Below are 25,328 nucleotides of genomic sequence, written 5' to 3'. Positions count from 1 at the left end.
AAAGTATAAGCAAAAATGGATTAGATATAGTATATAAGCAGATTAATACAAATTATTAAAGGACTAAACTAGGCAACAGAATGGTTAAAGTGTTATTATATTTTTTTTGTATAATTGGTATTAGCCACTTCTTAAAATTCATAGATGGCAGCACTGCTGTGAAATAAGGCGGAATAAAATGGGTTGGGCTGGTGGGTTACTGCGGTGGCATATTAAAGACAGACAGCTGTAGTAGGAGCACCGTCGTGGCTGTGGGCATAATCTCAGACATAATTACACACACAACTCACAGGACCTGGGCAAAGGAATGCGAATGCCAGGACTCAGAGCCTTATTCTGATTCTGGGCCCGAGACTGACAAATGCAGTCAAACATGAATGGTCTTTTTTCTAGGTTTTTTTACTTTTTACGGGGCCAGGGGAAAGTTGACTTAAAGGTGAAAAATACCACACAGCCACCTATTTCACCAGAGGTACTTTTCTCGAGCGGGCAAACTTTTAAAGTGCATTTAAAATTAATTAAGCATACGACGTGTTGCCAGTTCTGAAAGTATTGCATGACAGGTACTGAAATAAAAGAGAATCCTTTCTGCTTTATCTCGCAATTAACAAGTTTCTGCTTTTCCACTGTAATTGATTTAAGGCCTTCGAATCAAAGTTCAACCCCTTCTTACTTTATTCGCACGCTGTTGCTTCGTGCGCGGCTTGAAAAGTTTAGACACAATATCGCTAATGATAATTACAAGCTAAAAACTTTCCCCACATTTAGTTTAGCCCCTCTGTATGTTTGTGTATTTGCCTTAAGCTTCAGCTGGCAACACAAGCATAAATATAAAATTTTCAGTGGTTAGCACAAAAGTTCAGCAAAGCCAGAGGGAACGATAAGGGATTTTGAGTGCAATAGCGATGGGCTTTTTCCCCCAAATCCTCCTTTTTTCCGGACTGTCGGTTCTAATTAAGCGCTATTATTGCAACTTGCACTCAATGCATATTAAGATATCAGACATCACATATTCGGCAGCTGAACACCGACGTTGAAACCATGTGGCAAATTTTCTTTTTTGACTTTATTATGCATTATTATTATTTCAAGCACGAATTGTTGTACCTATTCAAATTAAATTTTGAAAAATCAACAGCGGGGTCTTTGGTTTTTCCTTTTGTTTATAGTTTTAACTTGAATAGGTGACCATAATTGACCAATTTAAAATTTTTAATAAATACATTTAATAAGTAGATACATTTTTATTTTGACTAATAAAACCAAAGCTGAAATCTATTTTTTACATTACACATATGTTGGTAATAAGTTTCTAAAACTTTAATTTAATTGTGGCTCCATTAAAAATACCAGCCAATTACACATCTTTACACTTGGAGTGTCCTAAAATACCTAAAGGCTTCTTAGATAAATAAATCTTATAGGTCGTCAAACACGGCAATCCAAGTAATTCGAAAACCAGGGGCCAGCACACAAACCTAGTCGAACAACATGGCGCTAATGAAGTACAAATTGGGTAATGGGGCGGGTCGAAGCCTGAAATCGACGGCGATGGAGACGTCGACAGCGTCTAATTATCAATGAGCGCGACGCCTGTCGAAGTTCGACTTCCCCTTATGAGCAAGTTATGGGCGTAAAACAGGGACAGCCCAAGTCCTGCAGAAGCGGAGCAAGCGAGATGCATGACCTTTTTATGCGAAAACTTTTGTGCATTTTCATGGGGAAACTTTAATGGATTAATTTACCAAAATGTTCGTGCCAGAGGAAATTGAAACATAGTGGGCGGATGAAGGGGAGGGAGCGGGCAGGCAGCGGGGAAGAGCCTTCTCCGAAGTTGAAGATTTATGGCTTACGCCGGAGACGCCATCCAAAACCCGGCTTAATGGGCGCTGATCATTTCCAGAGATGGCAAAACATGGAAAACTGAAAATTTATATTTTTTCTGCCTCTGTGCGTTCGGTATGCTTGCGATATTCTAATTTCATTACCCACCAGCAGTGGCAAAAGTTTTATTAACTTTTTGCAAGTTTTTGCTGCACAGAAATCATGAATATTTTATTGCATATTTTCAGGCGCCCCCAAACACTCACACACACACACACATGCACGCATTTTACTCTCACACACAGACGAGGAAAAAGAGTAAAAGAAGCGAAAGTCAATGATGCGTGTGAGCCAGCGCCTTTTATCAATTTAATTTAATTAAATGTAATTCACCAATAATTGACTTTTAATATGCAATCATTTGTATCAGCAGACTAGAGTCGCAGAAGGAGGCAGCAGTGCGGCATTAAAAAAAATGTGAATTATTTAATTGCTCATTTGTCGACGCTGCATCGAGGTGAGAAAAGTGAAGTACGAGAAGGCTGCCTTCAGAATCTGTAAAAGAGCTGATAATGGAATGATTTTAGATTCGTTTTGTATAGCTTACTTTTATGCCAGAATCCAGACTAACACTAAAGTATTTCAGTCCCGTCAAATAAAAGGGCTTGCTATTCATCTCAATGGCAACGTTGATGAGTTTGAGCAATCGCAGATTTTCCTTGGGATTTGTAGAGTGCTCTAGGACTTTCTCCCAATGGGTTAAGTAGTACATCGAGCTAAGAGAATCGGTCTGTATTGCAGAAAAATAATAATTAAAACGTTAGCACATACTTATATATTAACTTACAGTATAAGCCAATTCGGTACCAATCTGTCCTAGGGAAAGCAGCTCCACAGTTTTAGCTCCAAACCAAATGGCATATATGTAATTAGCCATGGGATTCTGTTGGGAAATAAGTTTTATATAATAAACTGGTTTCCAGAAAATTTTAATAAATATAGCAGAAAGAATAATAGTACTTATTAGGTTTTTTCAATAAAAAAATAGAATAATTTACTCACCGTATAAGCCTTAAAAGAAAGGGAACATAAGAGACCAGCTGCAAAAGCGAACATTATAAAAACCCGCAACGTATACTGAGCCTCCAATTGCTGAGCAAAATGATTGAGAGCCACATTTTTTCTGAGAGTTTTGATAATAAGTTCCTTCAGCTGGTTGGCCATAAAAGGACGCTCCCTGGCAATCAAAATCTTTTCAATGTCCAATTCCAAGTCCCTTTTGAGCAACAGATAGCTACCATTTAGATGCACAATCAATTCACACAGCAAACTTGTCTCCCCAAACATCATGGAATCTATGATAAGGCCAACCCATACATTACTCAAAAGCAGTGGCACAAAAATGTGCAAAGGGTCCGAATCAAATGGAAAGATCATGGAGTATAGAAAATCCTTCCTTTTGTTGATGAGGGAAAACACGGGAGAGATTAGGTAACCAGAGATTACCGCTCCATACATGGCGGAAACCAATCGATTTATTAGCATCTTTCCATCAGTTTTTCGAAACATTTCAGGTTCCTTTCGTGGATCAATATAAATATTGGCGTAGAATATTTGAAGAAACTTCTGCAGCTCCTCGAAATGAAGGAGTATATGAAGACTCCTGAATTGAGCTTCCACCAGAATCAAATACGTTGGCATGCCAGTGAGAAAGGCGTCCATATTTCGATTCCCAGCCTCATAGCGCAAATACCTCAACTCTGCATCGTTGTGTTGCAGAAATATTAAGCTGCCCAGAACTGCCAGAATCTTATCCAGATAGCGGGCGCACTTTCCCGAACTCGGATCCAAGGGCCAGAATATATGATTCAACCGAAACAGAGCCAAGGGCCAAGCCAACTTCACTTTCTGACCATCAGCGAAACGGGGCACGTAACGAACCATCATGAAGTCGAGACTCTCCTCCGACTTATATATGCACCAGGGATTAGACCGGAGCACAAACGATGACAGTTTCTCAACTTTTAAATGAACTCTCCCATGCGTGCAATGGCTCAATTAAGTTATTATCCTCCAGACCCAAGCCAAACGGAAACATTTGAAAGTTTCACATTAATATTGCCTCATTTACGATGTAATGGCTTGTCCTCGAATAATTGAGACAACTTTTAAAGGACCACCACCGGGGAATCGGCTTTTATTGGGGGTTATTAAACGCAGGTAATGATGTAAGCATGGGTAAACAAGGTATTCAAATGTACAATAATATTTAACAACATAGGTATTTAAAAAGTTTGTACATATAATCAACATAAATTATGGCATTTCTTTTGAGTTATATTTACGATTTTAGTCATACAACACTATGTATTTTCAAGCAAAAGGTCTATTAGACTTTTATTCTGGTCATTTAAATTCAACAAATCTTGGATTTAAACAAATTTTTATATTAATTTATTGACGGTTTAAATTGTATAATTGCATTCATTGATATTACAATTTATGCACACCATGCAGTAATAAAAACTAACTGAACTTTTTTAGCGAAGAACTATTATGATTTATTTACATAGATTTAATGAGCATAAATCATTGATTGTAGGTTATTGTTTTCATGATATGCACAAGAAATGACTTCGTTGTATATTTCCAAAAAAAAAAAAAAATGGGACAAATAAAGAGACAGAATAAATGTTCACATCATAACTGAGCTTGCATAAATAATTGTCATTTTAAACATTGTTAATTTGTGACATATTTTTGCACTCTCTGTAAAGCAAACGTTTTTGCAGTCATGAACTCCCATCTGGCTTGCGGGGCATGAAAAACTCACTTAACAAATTCATAAAAATCAATTAATTCAAACGCGTAACTTTCGCACGCTTTTCCCAGCTTTCCCAGCTTTCCCGGATTACTCCCAGCGATGCCATTTGTCCCGGTCCGCCTGCATCCGCTGCGGTCTGCTCTGCACTGGAGATAGTGGCAACAGTTTGCGTTATGAATATTTTAAGAGGCAGCCGTCTGTCTCTCCCTTGTCTAACCGAATAGAAAAACGACAATAAGGCAGTTGGGCCACAACAGCGGGCGAAATTCAAGTATAAAGGACATTGAGCGGCGGGGAGCTGCAACCCCGGTGTAGAAACTGCAGTTTGCTCGCCACATTCATCTTAATTTCCTGTCACGACAATGACAACGAGGTTCGTTGGCTTGGTGGTTCGGTGGGTTGCTTTCGGTGGGCCCTGGACATCCTGGCAATTTTGACCATCCAGCCAAGTGTGCGTCTAGCCAAGCGGCTGACCGAAGCCCAGAAAACAACAGGAGCCACACATTTCACTGCCATTTTATATGCACTTTGCCGGCAAGGATACAATGTATTGTTTATGAGCTTTGCCGGCCTGCTGACTTAAAGTCAAAGTTTTCCAATGAGCTAAGGTGAGAGTCATGCATCATAAAAGTCATCAGGGGAATTTCTTCTACAAATTTAAATTGGAATCGTCCATTGTCTGGTATTTGCCTTTGCAGAAGGTCAAAACTTTCTAAGGTATATTAATAATTTGTAAATAAAACAGGATGAACTAAAAAGCAAATAAAAAGGGAGCAGAAACAAATAATAGATTTTAAAGTTATTTTTAATTATAATGTGGCTGTTAATTATTTATTTTTTACGATATTAATGCCCTTATAACTAAAAACTAAAACAACTAAGTGAAACATTGACGATACTGTAAAAATATAAAAATATCAGTCTTTTCTAAACTAATTTTTAGGGACTATACCAGTTCGGCTTTCTAAAGGACCTCCTTTTGCCTTTCTCCATCCCAGTATTCCACTCGGTTTTTTTCGTGCTGAGCGCTTTTTAAGCCTTTGTAGCGGCTGTTGCTTTGGCTTTAGCCTTGGCATCTGTATCTGTATCTGTAGCCGTGCCTGAAACAGTGCCGGCTTTGTAGCCCATAGATGGAATTGCTGGGCCCCGGCTCTCGCCGGGCATCCTGGCGAATCCTTGTAGTTGTTGTGCGTGGCAGTGCCAAATGCCGTCAAAAAGCAAAGGGCCAGAAGCGTTTCGCCCGGGCGTTTCGCATAAACAAGGGTGGTGGTCCTCGCACCCCGGCCACGCCCCCTGTGTCCCCTCGCCCCCTCGCTGTCCTTTGTCCGCCGTTTCTGCCACCCAACTCTTTTGCTCGATGTTATCGCGTGCCACAGGATATTGCACTCTAAGCCAGTAGATGGCGTCATGTAAAGCTGGACAACATCCGATTAAAACTTTACGATGTGCGTGTGTCGGCCAGTTGTACACCCCCTATATCTCCGCCCTGGTTTTTGTCTCTCTGTCTGCGAATGGGGGGCGTGGCAAGGGGCTAGGGGCGTCTCGTTGGTCAGCAAGTGGATAAATTCTCATTTACTGCTCTTTTAAGCATGCTGTTTTTGTCGCTTCTTCTTATCCTTGGTTTACTAGTTACACTTGGTGTGGATCTGTTGGGGAATCATGGACTTAGTACTCAGTTATGTGAATTTATTTAATGGCATATAATTGTATTGTAAAATGACTGCTCTGAATGGATCCTCCTTTTCATTAAAAAGTTATTTCTTACACAAATGTAAATTACTTTTCTGTAAATCTTATAAATGGCAAGTTAATTAAAAACAAATTATAAACGGTTTGTTCTTAAAGAAAAATAAGTACATAAGAGATTTAATTAAAAATTTGCAATCATTTATTTTGATTAAAAAATTTTTTATAAGGAAAACCCTTATCAAATAAAAACTCCATTAAAATAATTGCCCTTAAACAACAAAATATAAACCACCGAAAATTAAAAATCTTCAAGAATTGTACCACTACTTAAATTTAAAAATCTTGTTTAAGAAAAGGCAGTACAACATATAATTATAAATGCAATACTAAAAAAAAAGTAAAGCCTTTATTAAGGTAGTTATGGATATTAAATACAAACTAAGTGAAATAAACTTATAAACGGAATCCTACAGAAGTAAAAACATTTGTTATTATTAGATAAATTCAATAGATAACCTAATTTGCTAACAAATCATTTACTCCTTCTTTGAAAAAAATCCATTAAATCAATCAGTAAGCATTTCCCCGACCGTAACTGAATTTTAGATTCAATCGGTTGCAGGTCAATAGGTCGTCTCCCCAAAGAGCTGAGGTATCAATTAGTCCACCCACCGACGTCCAATGTCCGCTGTCGTTCAGTTTCAGCGTGTAAATTGTCCACTCGTTATGCGGGATTGGGATGGGCAGTGGTCCCACCGCAAGGGGCAGGAATGCGCAGTGGGTGGCGAAGGACGAAGGACGAAAGCCGGCTGAGTGGCAGGGTAATAGCGCGGCATGTTAAACTGACCGCAAGCATTGTTTATCATTAAGTGCGGCCCATGGCCAGAAAGAGTGGGCCTTGCCTCTGGATCGGGATAGTTCCTGGGTCAGCATGTGTCACATGACATATGTGCAACTGGAATGAACCATCCACGGCCTGGGCGCAATACTTTTTATTTTGTTTTTGGCTTACCCTCCTTTTCCGCTGGCCAAACATGTGTATTGCGGCCTCCTTGGGTTAATGGAGTCGTTAGTTAAGGCCACTAAAAACCAAATGAAAAGCTCAACTTTAAGCGCTCCGACATTAAATAAAGGAAATAAAATAAACTTTAAAGTTTTTTTTAGCCATTTTCGGCTAGCAATTCGACCCTCCACTCTTTTGCAGCGAGTGCATGCAAAACTTTTGTAATTAGGAAGCAATGTCGGTCATTAGTGCGGGAGCTGTGGACCAGGGGCGGGGCAGGGAAAGGGGCGGGGCCAGAGCCAGGGGGAGGGGCAGGGGGAAATGGCCACAAAAACGCGCCAGCAGTCAAAACAACAATGCAAATGTGCAGTGGGGAAAAACTCTCGAATTTCCCTTCCACATGGAGAAAGATGGAATGCACTTCCAAATTGTGTCGGAACATTTGCAGTAAGATAATTACGAAAATTCAAAGGGTCTAAGATAGTACCACCAACGTAGTCACAGAAACATTAACAAAGTTACAGATACATACATTTTAAAGATTAATAGTTTAATAGTGTATCTTCAATTCAAAGGATAAAACAGTGCCAATACGGTTAATATCATAATATAAATGAAAATTATACTGCATTAATTTTTTTTATATATGTATATTTCTTTATAAAACGTTGAACATAAAGCTTTGATTTATTTTTTGATAGTAATAAAGAAGGAACTTTAAATATAAGTTTCCAAATTATTAAAGGCAAAAAATAAATACAACATGAATAAAAGAATTAAAAAATGTAATATATACAAAATTATAAAAAATAAATAAATAATAAAATATAAATAAAATAATAATAAAAAAAATAATAATAAATACAATATTAATATAAAATAATTTAAGCACGTTTTCCTGTGGTTTAAGCAAAGTCAAACCATTTTGTTCTTTAACTCCTATTAGTTTAACTTATGGGAGATAGATAAAAGTATAGTATTTCCGATTATGCAGCTGCATAATTTAAATGGGTAAAACTTATCCAATGTGTCCTATTCCAACTCGATCCCCAAATGCCCAGGGAACTCCAAGCGGCATTGAAACAAAGAAAAGGAACCTCTGCGAACCTCCGCGACAATAGCCATGAAGATGGCGACCAACCAGTTCGGTGCGGACTCGTCCAGGAGTTGGCTGGCAGGCACAATTGGTCGGGCATCGGGCGTAATTTTAATAAAGTTTGAATGCAAAACTTTCCGATTTGAAATGCGCATAAAAGTTAACTATTTCCGACGGTCCGGCTTTAGCTGAAAAGTGAAAAACCCCGAGCGGCAAAAGCTGAGAATGTGTGTAGAAAAGTTTCCATTTCTGCTGCCCGTTGCGGTGATCATTCGATGGTAGGTGGGCCAAAAGAGGCAGGGTGGACAAATCCAAACCATGGCAAACAGCGGATGTGACGACCACTGGTCACGCCCACAGAGACTGACAGAAGGCGCCGTTGCAGTCGCAGTAGAAGTCGAAGTCGAAGTCTCAGGCGTAGTGTCCCTCGCAATCGCAGTTGCAGTCGCAGTCGTCTGGCCATGGCCATAAATTAAAGCCAACAAACCGAGTGCGGAAGTAGAGTCAGAGGGTTAAAACGGGGGGAAAAGCGGACAAGTGGATTTTCAGCCATTACATCTTGGCCAAGCGAATGGGACTGAGCCTGCAACTGTGACCGAACGGAAGCGAAAGCTGGGCTGCTAAGTAGCCTCGAGCGCTGCTCTGGCTAACGATCAACTTGTCCAGTCGCAGAAAACTGTGAATTGTCTTAAAATAAAATCATTTTCTTTTACACCGAACTTAAACTAGGAACTAGGAATTCAGCTCCTTCCAAATTAACATAAATAAGCTTCTTCTAAGGCTGTTAAACAAAGGAACTTTTATATATTATATTTTGTATCAAAAAGCATTTAACTAAGAACTTAGCAACAATAGAAGTACTTAAGCACCCAGAGTTAAGCAAAATTTCATTTTCCGCAGACGCCTATCGCTAATCAATCACAAGTAGTTCTTAAGGCGCCCCTTTTTGCGATAATTTAGAATTTATTAGCGATTAAGTCATTTTAATTCAGTCGAAAATGATTAGTGCTTGGGCTTACTTGTTTCTGCTGGGCACTCTGTGCTCTGGAGTTTTAACAGCTCCCTTTAGTACACAGTATGAGGAAACAGATCCAGAGCTGACTGCAGGATATTTCCAGGGTGATATGGATGTGGACTTTACCCGAAATGGAGAGTTATCAGAGACACGTCGCTGGCCAAATGCCACAGTTCCATACAGGATATCCGAGGAGTTTGGTAAATTATAGCTACTCTCTAAATAATAAATCTAAAAATCATATGTTTCTTTATTTTAATCTTCAGATGCTCCCTATGTGGAATACATTAGGATAGGCATGCAGTTTATTGAGTATTCCTCTTGTATTCGATTTGTGCCTGCTGCTGAGGATGAGGAAAACTATCTCATAGTGATTCCCTCCACTTCGGGATGTAGCTCGAAAGTGGGTTACCAGCCAGGTGAAAGAACCGTCAAACTTAAGCCTGCCGCACTGGACACTGGCTGCTTCAAACTGGGCACCATCCAGCACGAACTGCTTCACACATTGGGATTCCACCATCAGCAATGCTCTCCAAATCGAGATGAGTACGTGAAGATCGTGGATGAGAACATCACCGAGGGAAAGGAAAAGAACTTTGTCAAGTACGAGGAAGAGAATGTGGGGGACTTCGATCAGCCCTATGACTATGGGAGCATTTTACACTACAGTTCCTTGGCATTTTCCATCAACGGCGAGGCCACAATTGTGGCTTTGAAACCAGAGGGCCAGGCGATGATGGGTCAGCGGCTGATGATGAGTGAGATCGATGTCAAGCGACTCAATACCATGTACAAGTGTCCAATTCAGCTGTAAAAGCTTGCAATAAATAAATATGCATCCAACCATTTAATTTTGTTTATCATATAAAATATATGGATTTATAAAATCAAGACAACATCCAGATTTTTGCCAATGGCTGCTCAAACGTTTATTGTTGTGCCACTTTTAATTTCATTTTTAGTAAAAAATGTCTGAAATTGTTGTTACACTTTAAATTGTAAAATTCTTAGTCATTGACTTTTGCTCGAATCTTTTTAATTTATAGCTTATCAATCAAAATTATAAGCTTTTCACAGAGCCATCAATGATTAAAGATTATTTAACACCTGCTCAACTTTCAAAAGTGCATCGCTTGAGTAACAAAAAATGACAAATTATTACAAAAATTTATAGATAACCATCAAGCTAAACACTTATTTGGTAATTTATTTTATTTTTGTAGCTCTAGATTTTTTGGACATTTGAGACCCCAAAGCGAGAAACGCACTCTTTCATCGAAATACGAACGAAGCCGCATCAGCTGATTAGATAATAACAAAGACGCTTATCTTATCTGCATTGGAATTGTAGAGCATTTACCAAGCATATTACTAAACGGATGAATTTCGATGTTTTATATTGAATACCTTACTTAATAAAAGTGAAGTAACTCACCACTGGAAGGCAGCTCATCAGTTAGTCATAAAGTGAATGGGGAGAAAAGTTGTGAGCCCTCAGTCAGTCGATAACTACCAAGTATTCCCAAACCAACCATTTCGAACATGACGAACCATTAGTTTCAGTCGACGAAAAAAGTATTTGTAGTTAGCTTATGGCTCTGCAATGTGTCATAAAGCCCAAAATGTGGTTGGGTCTTAAGCAGATCCTACTCTACGTGGGCCTCCTGCTCTGTGTGGTCCTTCAGGTCTGCAGGAGCAAAGCCCAACAGCAGATGTTCTGCCCCACTGTTTGCCACTGCGATCTGCATGCCCAGCGAAATCGAGCGATATGCAGGTGAGTTGTTATTGTATTGGGGGAATTACTTGGGCTCTCTGCTGAGTTTTTATTATATTTATACTTTTTGGTTTAGTGCCAAGCGTTTGATAAGCGCCAATATAGAAATGCCCAAAACGGTCGAGCTATTGGACCTGAGCTACAATGATATAACCTCTATAGATGATGACTCCTTTGAGGTGAGTCGATTTATTGCTTAGAGTCTGAAATTCTATAGCTATAACTATACAAACATTTTATAATTGAATAATGATTTTGTATTTGAAAATTTAATGTTTTATTCAAATATATTTAATTTCTAATGCTATCCCAAAAATATTATTATTAATTGTATTATTTATTCCGTAGTCCACAATCCACCTGCTAAACCTCACGCTGGCCCACAATGCCATCCACACAATTTACGGTGATGCCTTTTCGGAGTTGAGCAGACTTCGCTACCTTGATCTTTCGTACAATCGCCTGGAGCAGATCGATGAGCATATCCTAGAGTCCAATGACCAACTGATACATCTCAATCTGGAGGGCAATAAGTTGTCCACCCTGGGTAAAGGACCTATTTTGAGGAGTCCATCGCTTCGCTCACTCAACCTGCGCAACTCGCAGGTAAATCAGCTGGGGAACCAGCTATTGAGTGCTCTACCCCAACTGCGTCAGCTGGATTTGGCCCAGAACCTTCTGTTGACTCTGAGTCCAGGTGATTTCCATGCCCCGCGGTATTTGGCCTCCCTGAATGTGGAGGAAAATCCGTTCAATTGTGATCGAGCTTTGGCCAAAGTAGCCACCGGATTAAGACAACGTGGAGTGGCTATTTTCATGAGCGATTGCGTGGAGGAAGAGGAGGAGGTGCAGGTTCAGCAGGATGAGGTGGAAGTCCAGGAGGTTGCTAAGATGAAGTTCGAACGCATGGAACACGTAGAACTCAGCACCCAAGGACCTCAGTCCGTGTTGTCCATCTGGAGGGAGTTGGACTCTAGTGAGGAGCAGGACAGCGATGAGGACGACGACCAGATGTCATCACTGAGCGATGTTTGCGAGGGAAGTCGTGAGAAACTCTGCATGAGATACCGCACCTGCTTGGAGCGGGTTAGCCATGAACTCCTGGCTGGTGGACACTCCCAGCTGGAAGATGAAATCATACGCACGCATTCCTACGACGAGGATGACCTCAAGCTGGCCTTTGTGGTGGGCGGGGCCACGGGTGTCTGCATGGTCATCTTCATCATCACCTGCGCCCTGTGCCTCAAGAGCTGCTGTGAGATGAGGAAAAAGAAAAGCAACACGGAAGTAGTCGATGGGGATTCAGGTAGGTTGGATTATCCAGTACCCTTACTTTACTTTACCTTTATTTTTCCATCAGCACCTCTAGATCCCTCGCAGGAGAGCCTGCCCACCATCCACACCTGGTCACCGCAGCGCACTCGCAATCCCCGACGCTCCAATCCTCAGCGTCCTCGGAGCACTTCATCGCGTGCCGTGGTTCGCCAGCCCTACGGACCGCAGGACAATTTCGTGTCCCGGCTTTTTGGGCGTCCGGCCCGCAGTCAGTACTACCGGACCATCAATCAGAACACGGCAACCCTCATCCGGCGCCTCAGTCGGAGTAACCTGTTCAGCAGTCGGGATCGGGAGCCCAGTTCTCCCACCACGCCGCCAACTTCTACAGCCAGATTCTATACGGATGTGGTCGAAAATGGTGCGGCGAGACCGGAGACACCGCCTCCAAAATATGGGGATGTGGTGGTCATCGAGAATTGTGATAACAAGTAAGGGAAACTCCTTTCTTGGAAAAGCTAACATTCGATTTAGCTAATAAATAATCTAAGATATCGCTCTTCTCGTCCTTACCTCATTTACAAAGTCCTGTATAAGATAATCAACAAACAACCACTACTTCAAATAATTGTAATCAATTTAAAAGACAAAATATACGTACTCAATAGTTTACCAGCACTAATTCAAAGAAAATCCTTTTTAAAGATTTTAAGCATTTTACTTACAAGCAGCAAACTTAATAATTTTCAGGAGAAATACTTTTTGTATTATTTTTTAGGTATAGGTATATAAGACCGACATAAAATTATTTTTAGAAAATCATTTAAATTGTTGTATATAGTTTAAGAAAGTCTACGCCTGCGAATCCAAGAACAGAATGTATTTCACTTAAACTCCGAAGATCTCCTAGGGAGCCCACAACATGGTGTTCAACAAACCCTTGAAAACTTCAATGTTTCCTCACTCTAATCGTACACACAAAAATATCAATTGGGGAATTCCAGCATTTTTGCTTCTCCTTTTGGATGAGCATTACTTTTACAAGACTTGGACTTGCAGCTGCAACAAATCGCAATAAAAACTTTTGACAAAACTATCAAAGTTGGCATGGTATAGTGGGTATGGGGATGGGCCAGGGCCAGAGCCAACTGTGAAATTGCCACAGGAAAATCCCCGAAAAATTCAAGTAGCAAAAGTTTACACACTCAAATAAATGCTGAAACGCGGAAGAAGATGGGTGGTCCTTTTAGGCCCTCCTTCCAATCCCTGCCGGCAGACAAATCGAAAACACCACAAAGGAAAATAAAAACCGCACAAAAATGCCATAAGAATAAAACTGAAAAAAGCACGGCAAACCCAACAATTTGCACTGCAAAGCGGCAAAAGTGTCTCCAAAAAAACAACCACCAAAGTCCGACCAGATACGGAAAAAGAATAAATATATATATATAGGGGAAGAAAGAAGGTCCAAGTTATGTTGCAATAAGAAAAAAAGAAAGCCCATGTTGTGGCAAAAACTGTATGTGGCAATACACTGAGCGAAGGTGGCGATATTACAGAGGTGATTAAAGGATTAGGTAAGAAAGTACTCAAACAAATACTTTATTACATTTAAATACTAGTAAAGTTGCAAAAAATTATTTCTAAAAATTTGTTTTCCCAAAACCAATTTGTAGATCAAATAGAATGATGTAAAACCTATTTTTTATTAAGACTCTATGATAGGAACAAATATAAACTAATTTAAACCACTTCTCTTTTAAAGTACGAAATTCCTTTCTTTGATTTTCAAATTGTCCATTAGTTACCTTTTTTTTTTTAATTCACTAAAATGTTTTTCTGATAAATCTTTGCAGATACCTGGATTAAACCGCCATTGAAAACCATAGATCATTTCCAACCTAACCAAACGCACCTCTTTTAATTCATCCTTCATTTGGCTGCTCACTTGTAAAGTAAATTTGCCGTGTGGCATCTTCATGGGTTCTGTTGTTAAGTGTTTGTCTAGCTGTCTATCTATCTATCCAAACGTATCTGTGTTTTGTGGTGCCAACTTTCATTGCACTGAGCTTGGCGCTGCGGTGCACAAAAGTTAACGTATCCTGGGACCAAAGTTGCGTTGTCAACAACCAAAACGCAGGAAAAAAGCGGATCTGGAGTAAAGGCAACGGGGAATTGGGGAAACCGTATCGAGGAAGCTTGGCGAAAAAGTACTCTCACCAGGAGGGCTGGGGAAGCACAGTTGCAGAGCGTGAAAAAATATCTAAATCCAACATTAATGAAAAACTTTTTGCATAATCCACGATGAAGCTGGCGGCGAAAGCAGCAAACCGAAATCAAACCCCGTAGCCCCCAAAAGGAGATGCAGCCAAGCGGAGCAGGAACTCCCCATCGAGTGAATAAAATGCAATAGGAGAGGGCCATGATAACAAAGCAACAGATTTCGCTGGCAGGAGGAGGAGCAGATGGTGGATTGGGATTTTTGAGGCATTGAAGGACACGCCAAGCGGCTTAAAAGGTTCCGAAGGTTACCCCCAAGAAAGAAGTAAGTGATGAGATGGCTCAAACTTCGGGGTTGGGGTTGTGAAAGTTCCACTAAATCTAAGCCATGGCTTGGAAAACTGTGCGGTTCGATTTGAAAGGGAACTGGTGTACGGAAAACTGATTGGAAAATGGTTGAGAGTAGATCAAAGGGGTTGAGGTGTCCTTTGAAAGTGAACATTTACGCCCAGTAGAGCCTTTCCAAGAAGCTTTGTATTTCAAGGGAACAAGATTTTTTACCTAAAAATTATTTGATAAGAAAAATAGAATAGGTTAAAAGTTGACTGAGGGGAAACTCTTATTGCAATAATAGGCATACTTTGTGTACCAAAACTGAAGTGAATAATAAATACAAATTATTAATAAAGGGAAAATTTTAAAGATTGACATTTATTTTTATTTCCAAATCGATTTAAATATATTTGTATATATGTAAAGTACATTTTTGTACATAATGTTTACTATATATCATTGTCTCCCTGGCAAATGAAATAATACTTTCCGGCACAATCAGATTTAAGCATTCCGTATTTGGACAGAACAACGCAGTGTATTTCTTTTACTTTGGGAATAAACATAAACCACTTTAAAATCGGTGCTGGTTTGCCGGAGGCCACAGATAGAAACGTATCTTCCTTTTCTCGATCGTTGATGCCAAGCCAGTACCAAGTGTTTGTCTTTATTGTCGCCTCGATTGCGGCCAGTTCTTCTTCGTTTTTGATGGATGCCAGGTAGCCGCCCTTTCGACGACAGGACTTTTCAGCCGTTTGCCAATCTTGCAGATTGTTCTTCTCAATGTAGAAAAATCTGGAACCGATTTGCTCGAAGCCCGGCAGGATCACTTTATCATTATGAACTGTTTCTCCATCGGCTGTTTCTGTCAGGCCTTCTAAGCTCGCACCGCAGCCCTGCTGGATCTTTTGACTTTCCATCGCATTCTGGAGCACTTGTAGTTGGCCTAGCACTCTGACTTGTAGCTCCTGCAGTTGACTTTCAATCGCGGCCTGCCGTCCTTCGATTTTATCCAATTTAGCATTGTTTTCAGTTAATGTTTGCCTGTGCTTGATATTGTGATCAAACAGCGGATGCAGTGATGCAAGGCAGAATGCGCCACACTGTTTGGGAGCGTCCTTCACTACACACAAGGAAGAGGCATCCTGTGATCTGGTCACGCCATACAGATTGCACACAACAAAAGCGTAACAATAATACGTCGCAAGCTTCATCATATTAAGAGCGTAGAACCACCGAAGGCAAATGACTTTAGTGAACTAACTTGCTTATTTTTCAATGATTTTCAAGAGCCCGCAAGAAACCCGAATTTGCTGATAATCTCATTCACATTTTGCAAAAAAAAATTGTTACTTTAGAAATATATGTTTAAAGAGCGGAAGCTTATAATCAGTAGTGCCATGTATTAATGAACACATTTATCTGAGTAATTTTTTTATTATTTTTAAACACTTATCACACTGAAAGTAAAGTTGAAATATATATTTATAGAAATTTATAATACTTATTTTTTAAATATGCTTAAGATAAACTAACTTTTTAAATAAGCTTTCAATATTTGCTGAGAAGCTTATTTACATTTAAAAAAAATTAAATTAATTTCTGTTCTTGGGGCGGAAGCTCATAATCGTAGCAAGCGTTGATAATTCACGTGATGTGATTACAAATTTTACACTGAAAATAAAAGCTGAAACAAATATTTTTAATATTTAATTTAATTTTTTTTAAGTCGAAGAACATTACTTAATTCTATAATACATTGATGGCAGTATAAAAAATATTTGTAGGTAATTGGAAATTTCAGCTTTTATGATCACTATAACCCTTATGGAAATCATAATTTTTTTACTTCTACCCTCAGCTCCATATCAATATAATCAAACTATCGTTTCCATGCACATCAGTTTCATAAGTTTCAGTTACCTGTGATTTGTTTGTGGAGTGTTAAATGCTACACGGCCATTTGCCAGCACTTTGCCCGCTGCAGAGTAAATAAATTAAATTCTTATTTGCTGGCATTCGGAGGGGCGCCAGTTGCCCCTGGGTTCGGTGTAAAACTTTTAGGAGGTGCCGGACACGGTCGCCTGCGACTTTCTACCTGTCCTCTGCCGACTGCAAACCGTGTGTTGCAATAACAAACTCATGCTAATTGCTTTGCTAACAACTCGCAGCAACAGCAACGGCAGCAACTTGGACTTGCACTGACAATAAGAGGGCAGAAAACGCAGCTACGACAATAAATATCAGCAGGAACTAGCAAGGAGCTGGCTAAAAGTCCTGGCTACCTTTAATTACGGTTTCGCAGGACATCAGGCCACACATACACACACTTGCCCGAGCTGCTAACTAGTTGCACATGGCACAGATACACTCATGACACGATTGACCTCCTGGCTTCGGGATGTTGCAGGTGCCACCTCCTGAACGCTTCAAGCCAGTGTCCTTTGCACTGAAAACAATCACAATAACATTAAAGATGCTGTTTTCGGGATTAAAATATTTTTAATAAATTTTTCGAATAATGAGTAAATCCAAAAATTTGTTTTTCAAATATCCATCACTATCAAATTCATATTCATTTCAAATTGCGATAGCTACAACCTAAAAAACTACATTTTTGTTCCCCAATATATTTTCAAAAATATAATTTTTTCGTATTTTATCTTTTTGTCTTATGTTCGAGTATCTTTTAAAGTAATATGTAAGGAAAAATTTCATTACATTTCTTGAGAGTTTTCTAGCTTATTAAATTATATATAAATAAAAGGTAAAAGGTTTGCCAAAACTAAAAACATTTATTTGGTATATAAAGATCTAAACCTAAAAATTAATAACCATTCTTCTAAGATGTTTTCAAATATAAAATAAACGGTAACATGATAAATCACGGAAATGGAGAACGAGTGGATAGAAAAACAGATTTTTACTTGTGTAGTTCCCCCTTCTGCCGTGAGTTTATAGAATTTGCACACGAACTTGCGATAATTGCTGTGAAATGAAATAAAAATGCAATTAAAGCCGGCGACGCTGCAGAGCTGTAGAGCTGGACCCTCGCTCGTTGAAATGAGCATTCAATTAAGCGGCAGCCAACGAGCTGCGAGAGCATGTCCTGGAATGGGAGTGTCCTGTTTTCCGTGTCCGTCCGCCTGTCCGCATGTCCGTCTGTCAGGGGCATGCACACTTGACGGCGACATCGTCGAGGGCGTTTACAAAATGATTTTTATCTTTATCAAATTAGAAAACGACAACAGCAAACGGACCCAGCCCAGCCGATCCCGATCCCTATCCCGATCCCTTAGTCACTACTCGGTTTCTCTTATCCAGTCAGCCGTGTCTTGCCAGTGTCATAGCAATTAAAACTCTGCCATCCCATTGTGCAGATTACATCGCCGGCGAGTCGGGGGCGTTCTTGGTCAATGGGCAGATGTTAAATGCTTTGAAGTTTATTTCTAGATTTGCACGACTGCCCTCTGTAAATCTATGCGAAAGTATATGAATGGAAATGTATAAAAGTGGGCGGATTCCACATCTGGAGTCTGCTACTATTAGTAGATTACGTTTGTTCAGTACAAGAACAAATAGGGAGCAAAGTGTAAATGGATATCCTTAAGTTAAATAACAACATTGGCATTTGAAATCAACTAAGTTGTATTTATCCAATTTAAACCCCATTTAATTACCAAGACTCCAAGTGTAACTAATATAAAATCAAACAGATTCAACATGATTTAAAATAAAAAACAAAAAGACACCTTATTTATAAATGGTTGTCTTAAGTTGAGAAAAAAAAAACCATGAAATTTAACAGCAACTTAGATTTAAGTATTTTGACTCTAAATGGATTTAATTCATAGTTAAAACAATTTCAACATGATTTAATATTACAATACAGTAAAACATAAAAAATAACACACACAAATTTTTTGAAGAATCTTTAAATAAATAATTTTAAAAACATTTTTAAGCTCTCTGATATAATTAAAATCATTTGTCTTATTTACCTCCTCATTTCAATGTTATCAAGCTGACAACATAAAAATCAGCCTACATCCTTTTATGAGTGACCCTTTATATTTGCTTAACTGAAAAAACTCATTTAAGCAACAATTGCTGCCTTTCGCCATTCATGTCGTTCATACAATTTGACAATTTATCCCTGGCGACAGTTAATTTTTAATTTACACACAAGGGCACAAAGCCCAGTTCATTGCCTCATTCGCTTTCTTAATGCCGTTTGGCGACTGTTTTCAATTTACATGAACAGGGCACAAAAGGACACACTTGCAGAGGAAGCGGGGATGAAGGACTTTCGGCCGTTGGCGGCATTTTACACGTGACAGGTGAGTGGGAGGGGGGTTGGAATACCCCTCAAATGCGCCCTGGGGACACTCGTGTTTTTTCGCTTTTGCTCCAACTTTTTCACCACTCTGCTAAACTTCCACTAAACATTTGCCTTCAATTTTGTGCTTCTATTTTTTTCCCCCCATGAACTTGTTTGGCAGTTGGCTGTCGTTTCTGTTGCTTTTTCTGTGGCTGTCTCTGCCATAGTCGATGTACTAAACATTTTTTAATGGCTTGTTTTGTGGCTCAAAGTTGTTGACTGGTTGACTGGCCAGCAACCTTTTAATGAGTTTGTTTCCTTACAGAAGGCTGAAGAGGGTGGGTGCTTGCTGTCTTTTATTATTCATGGCTACATCAATATTTTTCTAGCGAATTATAAAGAACTTCACGCTTTTGGCAGTAACGGTAAAAATACACGGGAAAAAATTAAAATATCTTAGAATTTTAGTACTTCTTTTAGTTTATCATAAACCTATTACTGGTGGTCTAGATCATACAATACTAGAAATATATACATAGCTAGGGATTTAAAATCACGTATAAAGGAGTCCAAAGGAATGCGGTAAAAATTCTGCATGAATCCTTAATCATTCTGGAATTTGAAAATATGGTTGTATACTTTAAAACACCTTTATAATTAAATTAAAAAGTCTAGTGAATCTGTGGCACCCACAAATAAAAATAGTTTTAAACAAGAACGAAAATAATAAATATCCATTTAAAAGAGGAATAACTTCATTTTTCAGTGTAAAATCAAACGCAAAGGAGTTCATTTTTTTCCGCATTAACCTCTGAGGGCAACTCGGCTCATTAGCTGCCATTTTACAGCATTCCGCAATTTTGTTTGCTCAATTTCATAAGCAATTGTGCATTGCATTGCACTGCGCCTAAATGTATGCAGCACACACAAGAGATGCTAATGTATGCCAAACACACACGTTCACCCACATCCTCGTACGCATATTTCTGATTTTAAAAATGGACGCAAACGAAGTTGCCGCTCACAAAAGGACGCAAAGTTGCTTCTGTGCACGGTTTAGCATTTTTCCTTCACTTTCCTTGGGCCAGCGGATGTGTGGAGAAAGTTTTCCGGGCTCTACGAAATTTTTCCCTTTCTGAACGCATGGGAAGAACTGCATTTTTTCCCCGTTTTCAAAGAATACGAGGGCAAAGAAAGTCAATTCGGCATCAGGAAGACTATAAAAAATCGAACGTGGCTTTGAGCTTTTTCTTCAATATCTTTTGTTATATAATATATTTATTTTAACTCTCTAACAAAAATAAAAATTTGTTACTTTATTGATCTGAAAAGTGATTAAGAAAATTAGCCTTAAACGAGATTTAATTTTAATTTAGCTTATACACCCCTTTACAAAATTTAAAAGCTAAAATTATTTATATAAATTAACTTCTAAATAATTAAAAATGGACACATCTTTCCTCACCATGCATTCACAAATCATTGTTTGAGTTAGAGGTAGAGTTGATGTCGGACTCGCCTGATTTGCAGTTGGGTTTTCAAAGAGGTTTGCTAGGCGAAACTGGGAAATGGAAAAGTGGAATGCTGGTGCTTTTGCTGAAATGCGTGAAAAGTTTGTGAAGTAGTTCCCGGTTTGTTTGCCATGCATCATAAATCCATTTTGTGACCACAAACCCAGGAGCTGGAGCAGAACTCTGTGGGCCGGGTCAAGTGGACAAAGTGGTCAAGTGGCTGATTAGCCTTTAATTTGAGGCCCTTTGTTAATTAAGATCCGGTGATCCCGCCGGGTCATCGGAGATGGATAGCTGGCTGTTGGCCACTAAAAGCCCCTGTTCCCTGTCCAGGGACGCCACTAATTATACGGCCAGGCGCTTGTCCGATGTCCATTCAATTTTCGCCCTCATTTCGGTGCTCTGGGGGCGTGGCAGTTGTGTGCTAATTTCCGGTGCTCATATTTGGCAGACAGTCACGCCCACTTACACAGCGACAGCAGCAACAAATTGCACCACATCCTGCGACGACGTCGATGACGTTGGTCGATGTTAGTGACGATGACCATGACGATGCGATGACCAGACTTTGACGACGGGTGAGGGAGCAATTCAATTGCAGTCTCTGCGGTGCAAAAGAATAAACAACAATAAACCAAGGGAAACAACAGCCAGTGGCTGACAGCCTTGTAACTGTCAGGCATAAAATACTAAATCTATTATCCCCTCACAGAGAACAACCCCTCGATTCATTATGTTCCCTAACCTAACGCATGCATTTCTGTTTCCCCATGGATGTTTACTAACAAAAACACCCGAGGCCAATGACGGAATTCTGAGGATGTTTTAAATGTAATATGCAGCACATGCACAGGACCTAATAGTATCAAACACTATTTAATCTTTTGTTATAAATTTTAACAAGCGTATAATTGTGTATATTTTTGATAAGTTAGAATTCAGTAAAATATTATTTTACAAATGTGATACTTAAAGTAATTCATTAACTCCTTGTAACTTGTAAATTAAACCAACACTTAAGTTTTGTAAAGATATTTAGATAAACTTAATAAATATTTAAAAAATACTTAAAGCTGAAGAAGTAACTCATAATAAACTGTAGAAACTTAGTTAAATGATGGAAAAAATGATATGCCAATGCAATATAATGCTTAATTAAAAATTTAGAATGTTATAGTGGGTTACAGGTGGTAAAAAAACTATCAAATTTTTCAGTTGTGCTTTAAGGGCCACTACTTTCCTGCTTTAGAGTCACGAGTAACCCGAATGCCCATGAGTAGTTGCAAAAACAGCCATCAAATGCTCATTCAATGCGCAGCATTGTCCTCATTCCTCGTCCTTTATCCTGTTGTATGCTGGCCGCTGCCCGTTGTCCAGTCAACCGGCGAGTGTCCTGGAACCCCTTTTGCTTTCCCCCTCTTCCTCCCCCCATAAGTGTTTGCAGCAATCAGTTATGACCCTTTTGTAACAGGACCAGCAACAACCATGCACATTTCTGGCATCCTTGGCAACTTGCTTGCCCACTTCCTGTGGCGATTGTCAACAGAGAACGTTGGTTATGTGTATTTTTTTTTTCGGTTTTATTCCCGGGGGCATGACGTCGACAGCCTCTATAAATCTGCACAAATTGGCAGCCCTGTGGCTGCATTAAAAAATATTTTATAAAAGAGCAAAAGTAAATAAATACAGCGAGAAAAACGAAGGCCAGGCACATGTTGCCAGTCAGTTCTTTATGCGATGTCCCCCCTGGTCTTCTTTTTTTTTTTTGCCAGCATCTGTTTGTTTATTTATGCTTGCAACGTTTATAAATCGCTTTCCAAAAAAGCCACCGGAAGAAGGAGAGAACAAGGCGAAATCTGTGACTGACCAAGCGAGGCATCCTTGCCATTCCCCCAAAGGTGACTGCGAACAACGTGGCGTATGCGCGCTGTCCTCGATTGAGTTGTCACGACTGGCTGGCTGGCTGGGTGGCTGCACCTTCCACCCTTTTCGGTCCACCACCCCCTCGGTGTCTTCCGCTTCCACCGATGGCTGCATGCTGACCACACAACTTCATAAATCAGTCGACAAAACCGCATCGAGCGCTGGCGTTTTGATGACCTTATTACCTGTCAACCAGGAGTCGCAATTCCAGGAGCTAAGCAATGTTAAATGTTTAAACAATGTACATTGGGTTTCAGCGAGCAGTGGAATAGACCACAAAAATTGAATTTCAACACAGATTCAATAAAGAAATTTATTTTTTATAGCTTTGTAATGGTTTAATTAATTACTTAATTACTCCCTTTTTTCTAAATTTATTTTATGACAGCTATTTTAATATAGACTTTCAAACTGACTGCTCATAAAATCTAAGATTTGTTTATATAATTTGAATAGTTATAATCGGTTGATATATGTTCCAACTTAGAGGGTTGATGACCAAGTATGAACATAATTAAGTGTCGTATTTTTAAATTAGAAGTATCGGCTTTTAAAATTTGATCATGTTCAAGGAAAATAATCGCTAATTTAAATTTTTAGATATGTTTTCCCTAAGCAAATGTATCCATATTTTGGACTGCTTCTAGTTTAGAAATAATACAAGATTTTTAGGAAACAAAATATTTGTAGAACCTTTGGTATTAAGTAATTCAAGAACTTGGTTATTGTTAAAAACAATTTATTTAGTTGGCAAAAAGTGGATCAAGCTATGACAATTGGACTGCCTGTATGTCTTTTTTTCCGTTTATTATTTTCGACTACCACTTAACAATATTTTTCAGACCACTGTGCCTCGCAGGTGCACTTGGTACTTGGCCATTGATTTGAAGCATGGAGCACGGAGCGGAGCTCACCTCGTTGCGTTTGGCTTCTGAATCGAATCACGCGCCTTCCGCATCGCAAATATTTGCCCACTGGCGATATTTCATTTGCCTCCCCGACTCCGAGGCGGACAACTCATAAATCTTTGAGGGGGCCAGGGCACAAGGACGAGGACTGATGGGTCGATGGGCAAACGAATGTAATCGGGGAAAGTTTCCCATTTTCATTGAGGGCTAGGCAACCACTGAAGGAGCAATCGTTAGACTGACAAACAGACATCAACATCACGTCGACCGCGGATGGAGGCGGACAAAAAGGGAGAATCGAAATCAATATTTTCATCAGAATGAAAAATGACCCGGCCAGAAGGGTCCGGGGAAAATGTCCAGCAACCATAAAACCACTTGAAACCGCCGTAAGCCATTCGGGACTCCTTGAATGAAGTGCGGCATCTCGGTGGGCTTTCGGGCTTATGTTTATTGTATTCTAGTGATTAGCGAAAATAACTCGAGCAGCTACGTGAATTTGCAAACGTCGCATAATTGATTAAACACGGAGAACACGGAGCGACTTAATCAACGAAGCGAACAACGTGGCGTATACGCAATGCGAACGGAAATATCCTTGAGACGCCAGGCATGCCAATGAAGCTTGGGATACAATGATGAACAAGAGGAGAAGATATAGGAACAAATACAGATACGGAACAGAAACAAAAAAAACACAAAGACACCAATCAGCAGGAAAAACAACGAAGGCCATGAAATTGGTAAAAGGATGGGGGTGCAGATGAAGTAAGAACCTTAATAGATGAAGCAGATGTGTTTAGCTTCAGGTACATGAATTACTCGAGGGGATTGGTAGGGTGTTCGCTTTATTAAGGATATTCGTCAATTACTACGGAAATTTCATATAGGATTTATCAAGTCGCAACTCATTTTTTGGGAGTCCTTAAATGTAACTTATATTGGAACCGCAAAGTTTTCTTAAAACTAAAAGCACAAAACACCAATAAGTTAGACCTTACTCTCCAAAAATCTATTAGTGAATCTAGGCTTTGTCCTTATTCTCCAAAAATCTATTAGTGTATCTAGGTTTAGTCATATTGACAGTATCCGTTTCTTTATCGTCTCGAGCACCCTCTTGTTGTTTTATCTGGCTTTGTTGCCGCTTTTGGCCGCCGTTGGTGTTGTTATTGTTCCTGTTTTGGGCACACTCTGCTACGTGACACTGACATGGATTTTCGAGTTGTTTTTCGTTGTGTGTGCGAGTGGTTCTTTCGTTGCCAGCCTGGGGATGTCCTTAGAGGCACTCGCACACCCACTGCCAGCTCACACACGTGCTCGCTTATGAGGTGCCGTCCTGCCTACCCGTTCATTTGGCATGTTCGTGCCCTAAGACCTACTTGCACTTTGTCAATTCTCAAATCTTTTTGGTGCGCCATTCTTTTAGCGAATTTAGCCGCTATTCTTGTCATCAAAGGAAACCCCACACAGAGGAAAAGTTTACAGAACTAAGCCCGAACAAATGTAAAGGGGAAATCGGGGGAACAATTCTCAAGAGCTTGAGGCATTGGCGGTAGCTGTGGCTCAAGCACATCACAATTGCGCGAGTTAACTTTGATGAATTCAATTATTT

At 39.6% G+C, this 25,328-nt stretch overlaps 4 protein-coding genes across 4 annotated transcripts; 2 read left to right on the top strand and 2 right to left on the bottom strand.

The window, feature by feature from the left end:
- Positions 1–2,310: 2,310 nt before the first annotated feature.
- LOC108037160 (odorant receptor 35a) lies at positions 2,311–3,768 on the bottom strand. The gene is made up of 4 exons (XM_017113673.1): positions 2,887–3,768; positions 2,672–2,767; positions 2,432–2,614; positions 2,311–2,379 (listed from the first exon to the last, which is right to left on the bottom strand). Exons 1-4 carry the CDS (start codon positions 3,766–3,768, stop codon positions 2,311–2,313), a joined length of 1,230 nt encoding a protein of 409 aa, XP_016969162.1.
- Positions 3,769–9,434: 5,666 nt separating this feature from the next.
- Positions 9,435–10,294, top strand: LOC108044034 (seminal metalloprotease 1). Its single transcript, XM_017122886.2, has 2 exons — positions 9,435–9,651; positions 9,718–10,294. The coding sequence occupies exons 1-2, from the start codon at positions 9,435–9,437 to the stop codon at positions 10,263–10,265; spliced, it is 765 nt and encodes a 254-aa protein (XP_016978375.2). The 3' UTR covers positions 10,266–10,294.
- Positions 10,295–10,959: 665 nt separating this feature from the next.
- On the top strand, positions 10,960–13,182 carry LOC108044041 (matrix-remodeling-associated protein 5). Its single transcript, XM_017122895.2, has 4 exons — positions 10,960–11,225; positions 11,302–11,404; positions 11,574–12,531; positions 12,586–13,182. The coding sequence occupies exons 1-4, from the start codon at positions 11,044–11,046 to the stop codon at positions 12,993–12,995; spliced, it is 1,653 nt and encodes a 550-aa protein (XP_016978384.1). The 5' UTR covers positions 10,960–11,043; the 3' UTR covers positions 12,996–13,182.
- Positions 13,183–15,502: 2,320 nt separating this feature from the next.
- Positions 15,503–16,270, bottom strand: LOC108044033 (accessory gland protein Acp29AB-like). Its single transcript, XM_017122885.2, has one exon. It carries the CDS (start codon positions 16,268–16,270, stop codon positions 15,503–15,505), a length of 768 nt encoding a protein of 255 aa, XP_016978374.2.
- Between the last annotated feature and the right edge of the window lie 9,058 nt (positions 16,271–25,328).

The sequence above is a fragment of the Drosophila rhopaloa genome, unplaced genomic scaffold (assembly GCF_018152115.1).
Source record: "Drosophila rhopaloa isolate 14029-0021.01 unplaced genomic scaffold, ASM1815211v1 contig_2, whole genome shotgun sequence".
NCBI classification, from domain to species: domain Eukaryota; kingdom Metazoa; phylum Arthropoda; class Insecta; order Diptera; family Drosophilidae; genus Drosophila; species Drosophila rhopaloa.
The sequence above is the reverse complement of the archived record's forward strand: the minus strand, read 5'-3'. Positions and strand labels throughout refer to the sequence as shown.

Coding starts and splice junctions, on each gene's coding strand:
- LOC108037160 (XM_017113673.1), bottom strand. CDS start 3,768: ATGGTTCGTTACGTGCCCCGTTTCGCTGATGGTCAGAAAGTGAAGTTG. Junction 2,615..2,671: donor GTACCGAATTGGCTTATACT/GTAAGTTAATAT, acceptor TCTGCAATACAG/ACCGATTCTCTTAGCTCGAT. Junction 2,380..2,431: donor GTCTGGATTCTGGCATAAAA/GTAAGCTATACA, acceptor GCTCTTTTACAG/ATTCTGAAGGCAGCCTTCTC.
- LOC108044034 (XM_017122886.2), top strand. CDS start 9,435: ATGATTAGTGCTTGGGCTTACTTGTTTCTGCTGGGCACTCTGTGCTCT. Junction 9,652..9,717: donor CAGGATATCCGAGGAGTTTG/GTAAATTATAGC, acceptor TTTAATCTTCAG/ATGCTCCCTATGTGGAATAC.
- LOC108044041 (XM_017122895.2), top strand. CDS start 11,044: ATGGCTCTGCAATGTGTCATAAAGCCCAAAATGTGGTTGGGTCTTAAG. Junction 11,226..11,301: donor CGAAATCGAGCGATATGCAG/GTGAGTTGTTAT, acceptor TTTTTGGTTTAG/TGCCAAGCGTTTGATAAGCG. Junction 11,405..11,573: donor TAGATGATGACTCCTTTGAG/GTGAGTCGATTT, acceptor TTTATTCCGTAG/TCCACAATCCACCTGCTAAA.
- LOC108044033 (XM_017122885.2), bottom strand. CDS start 16,270: ATGATGAAGCTTGCGACGTATTATTGTTACGCTTTTGTTGTGTGCAAT.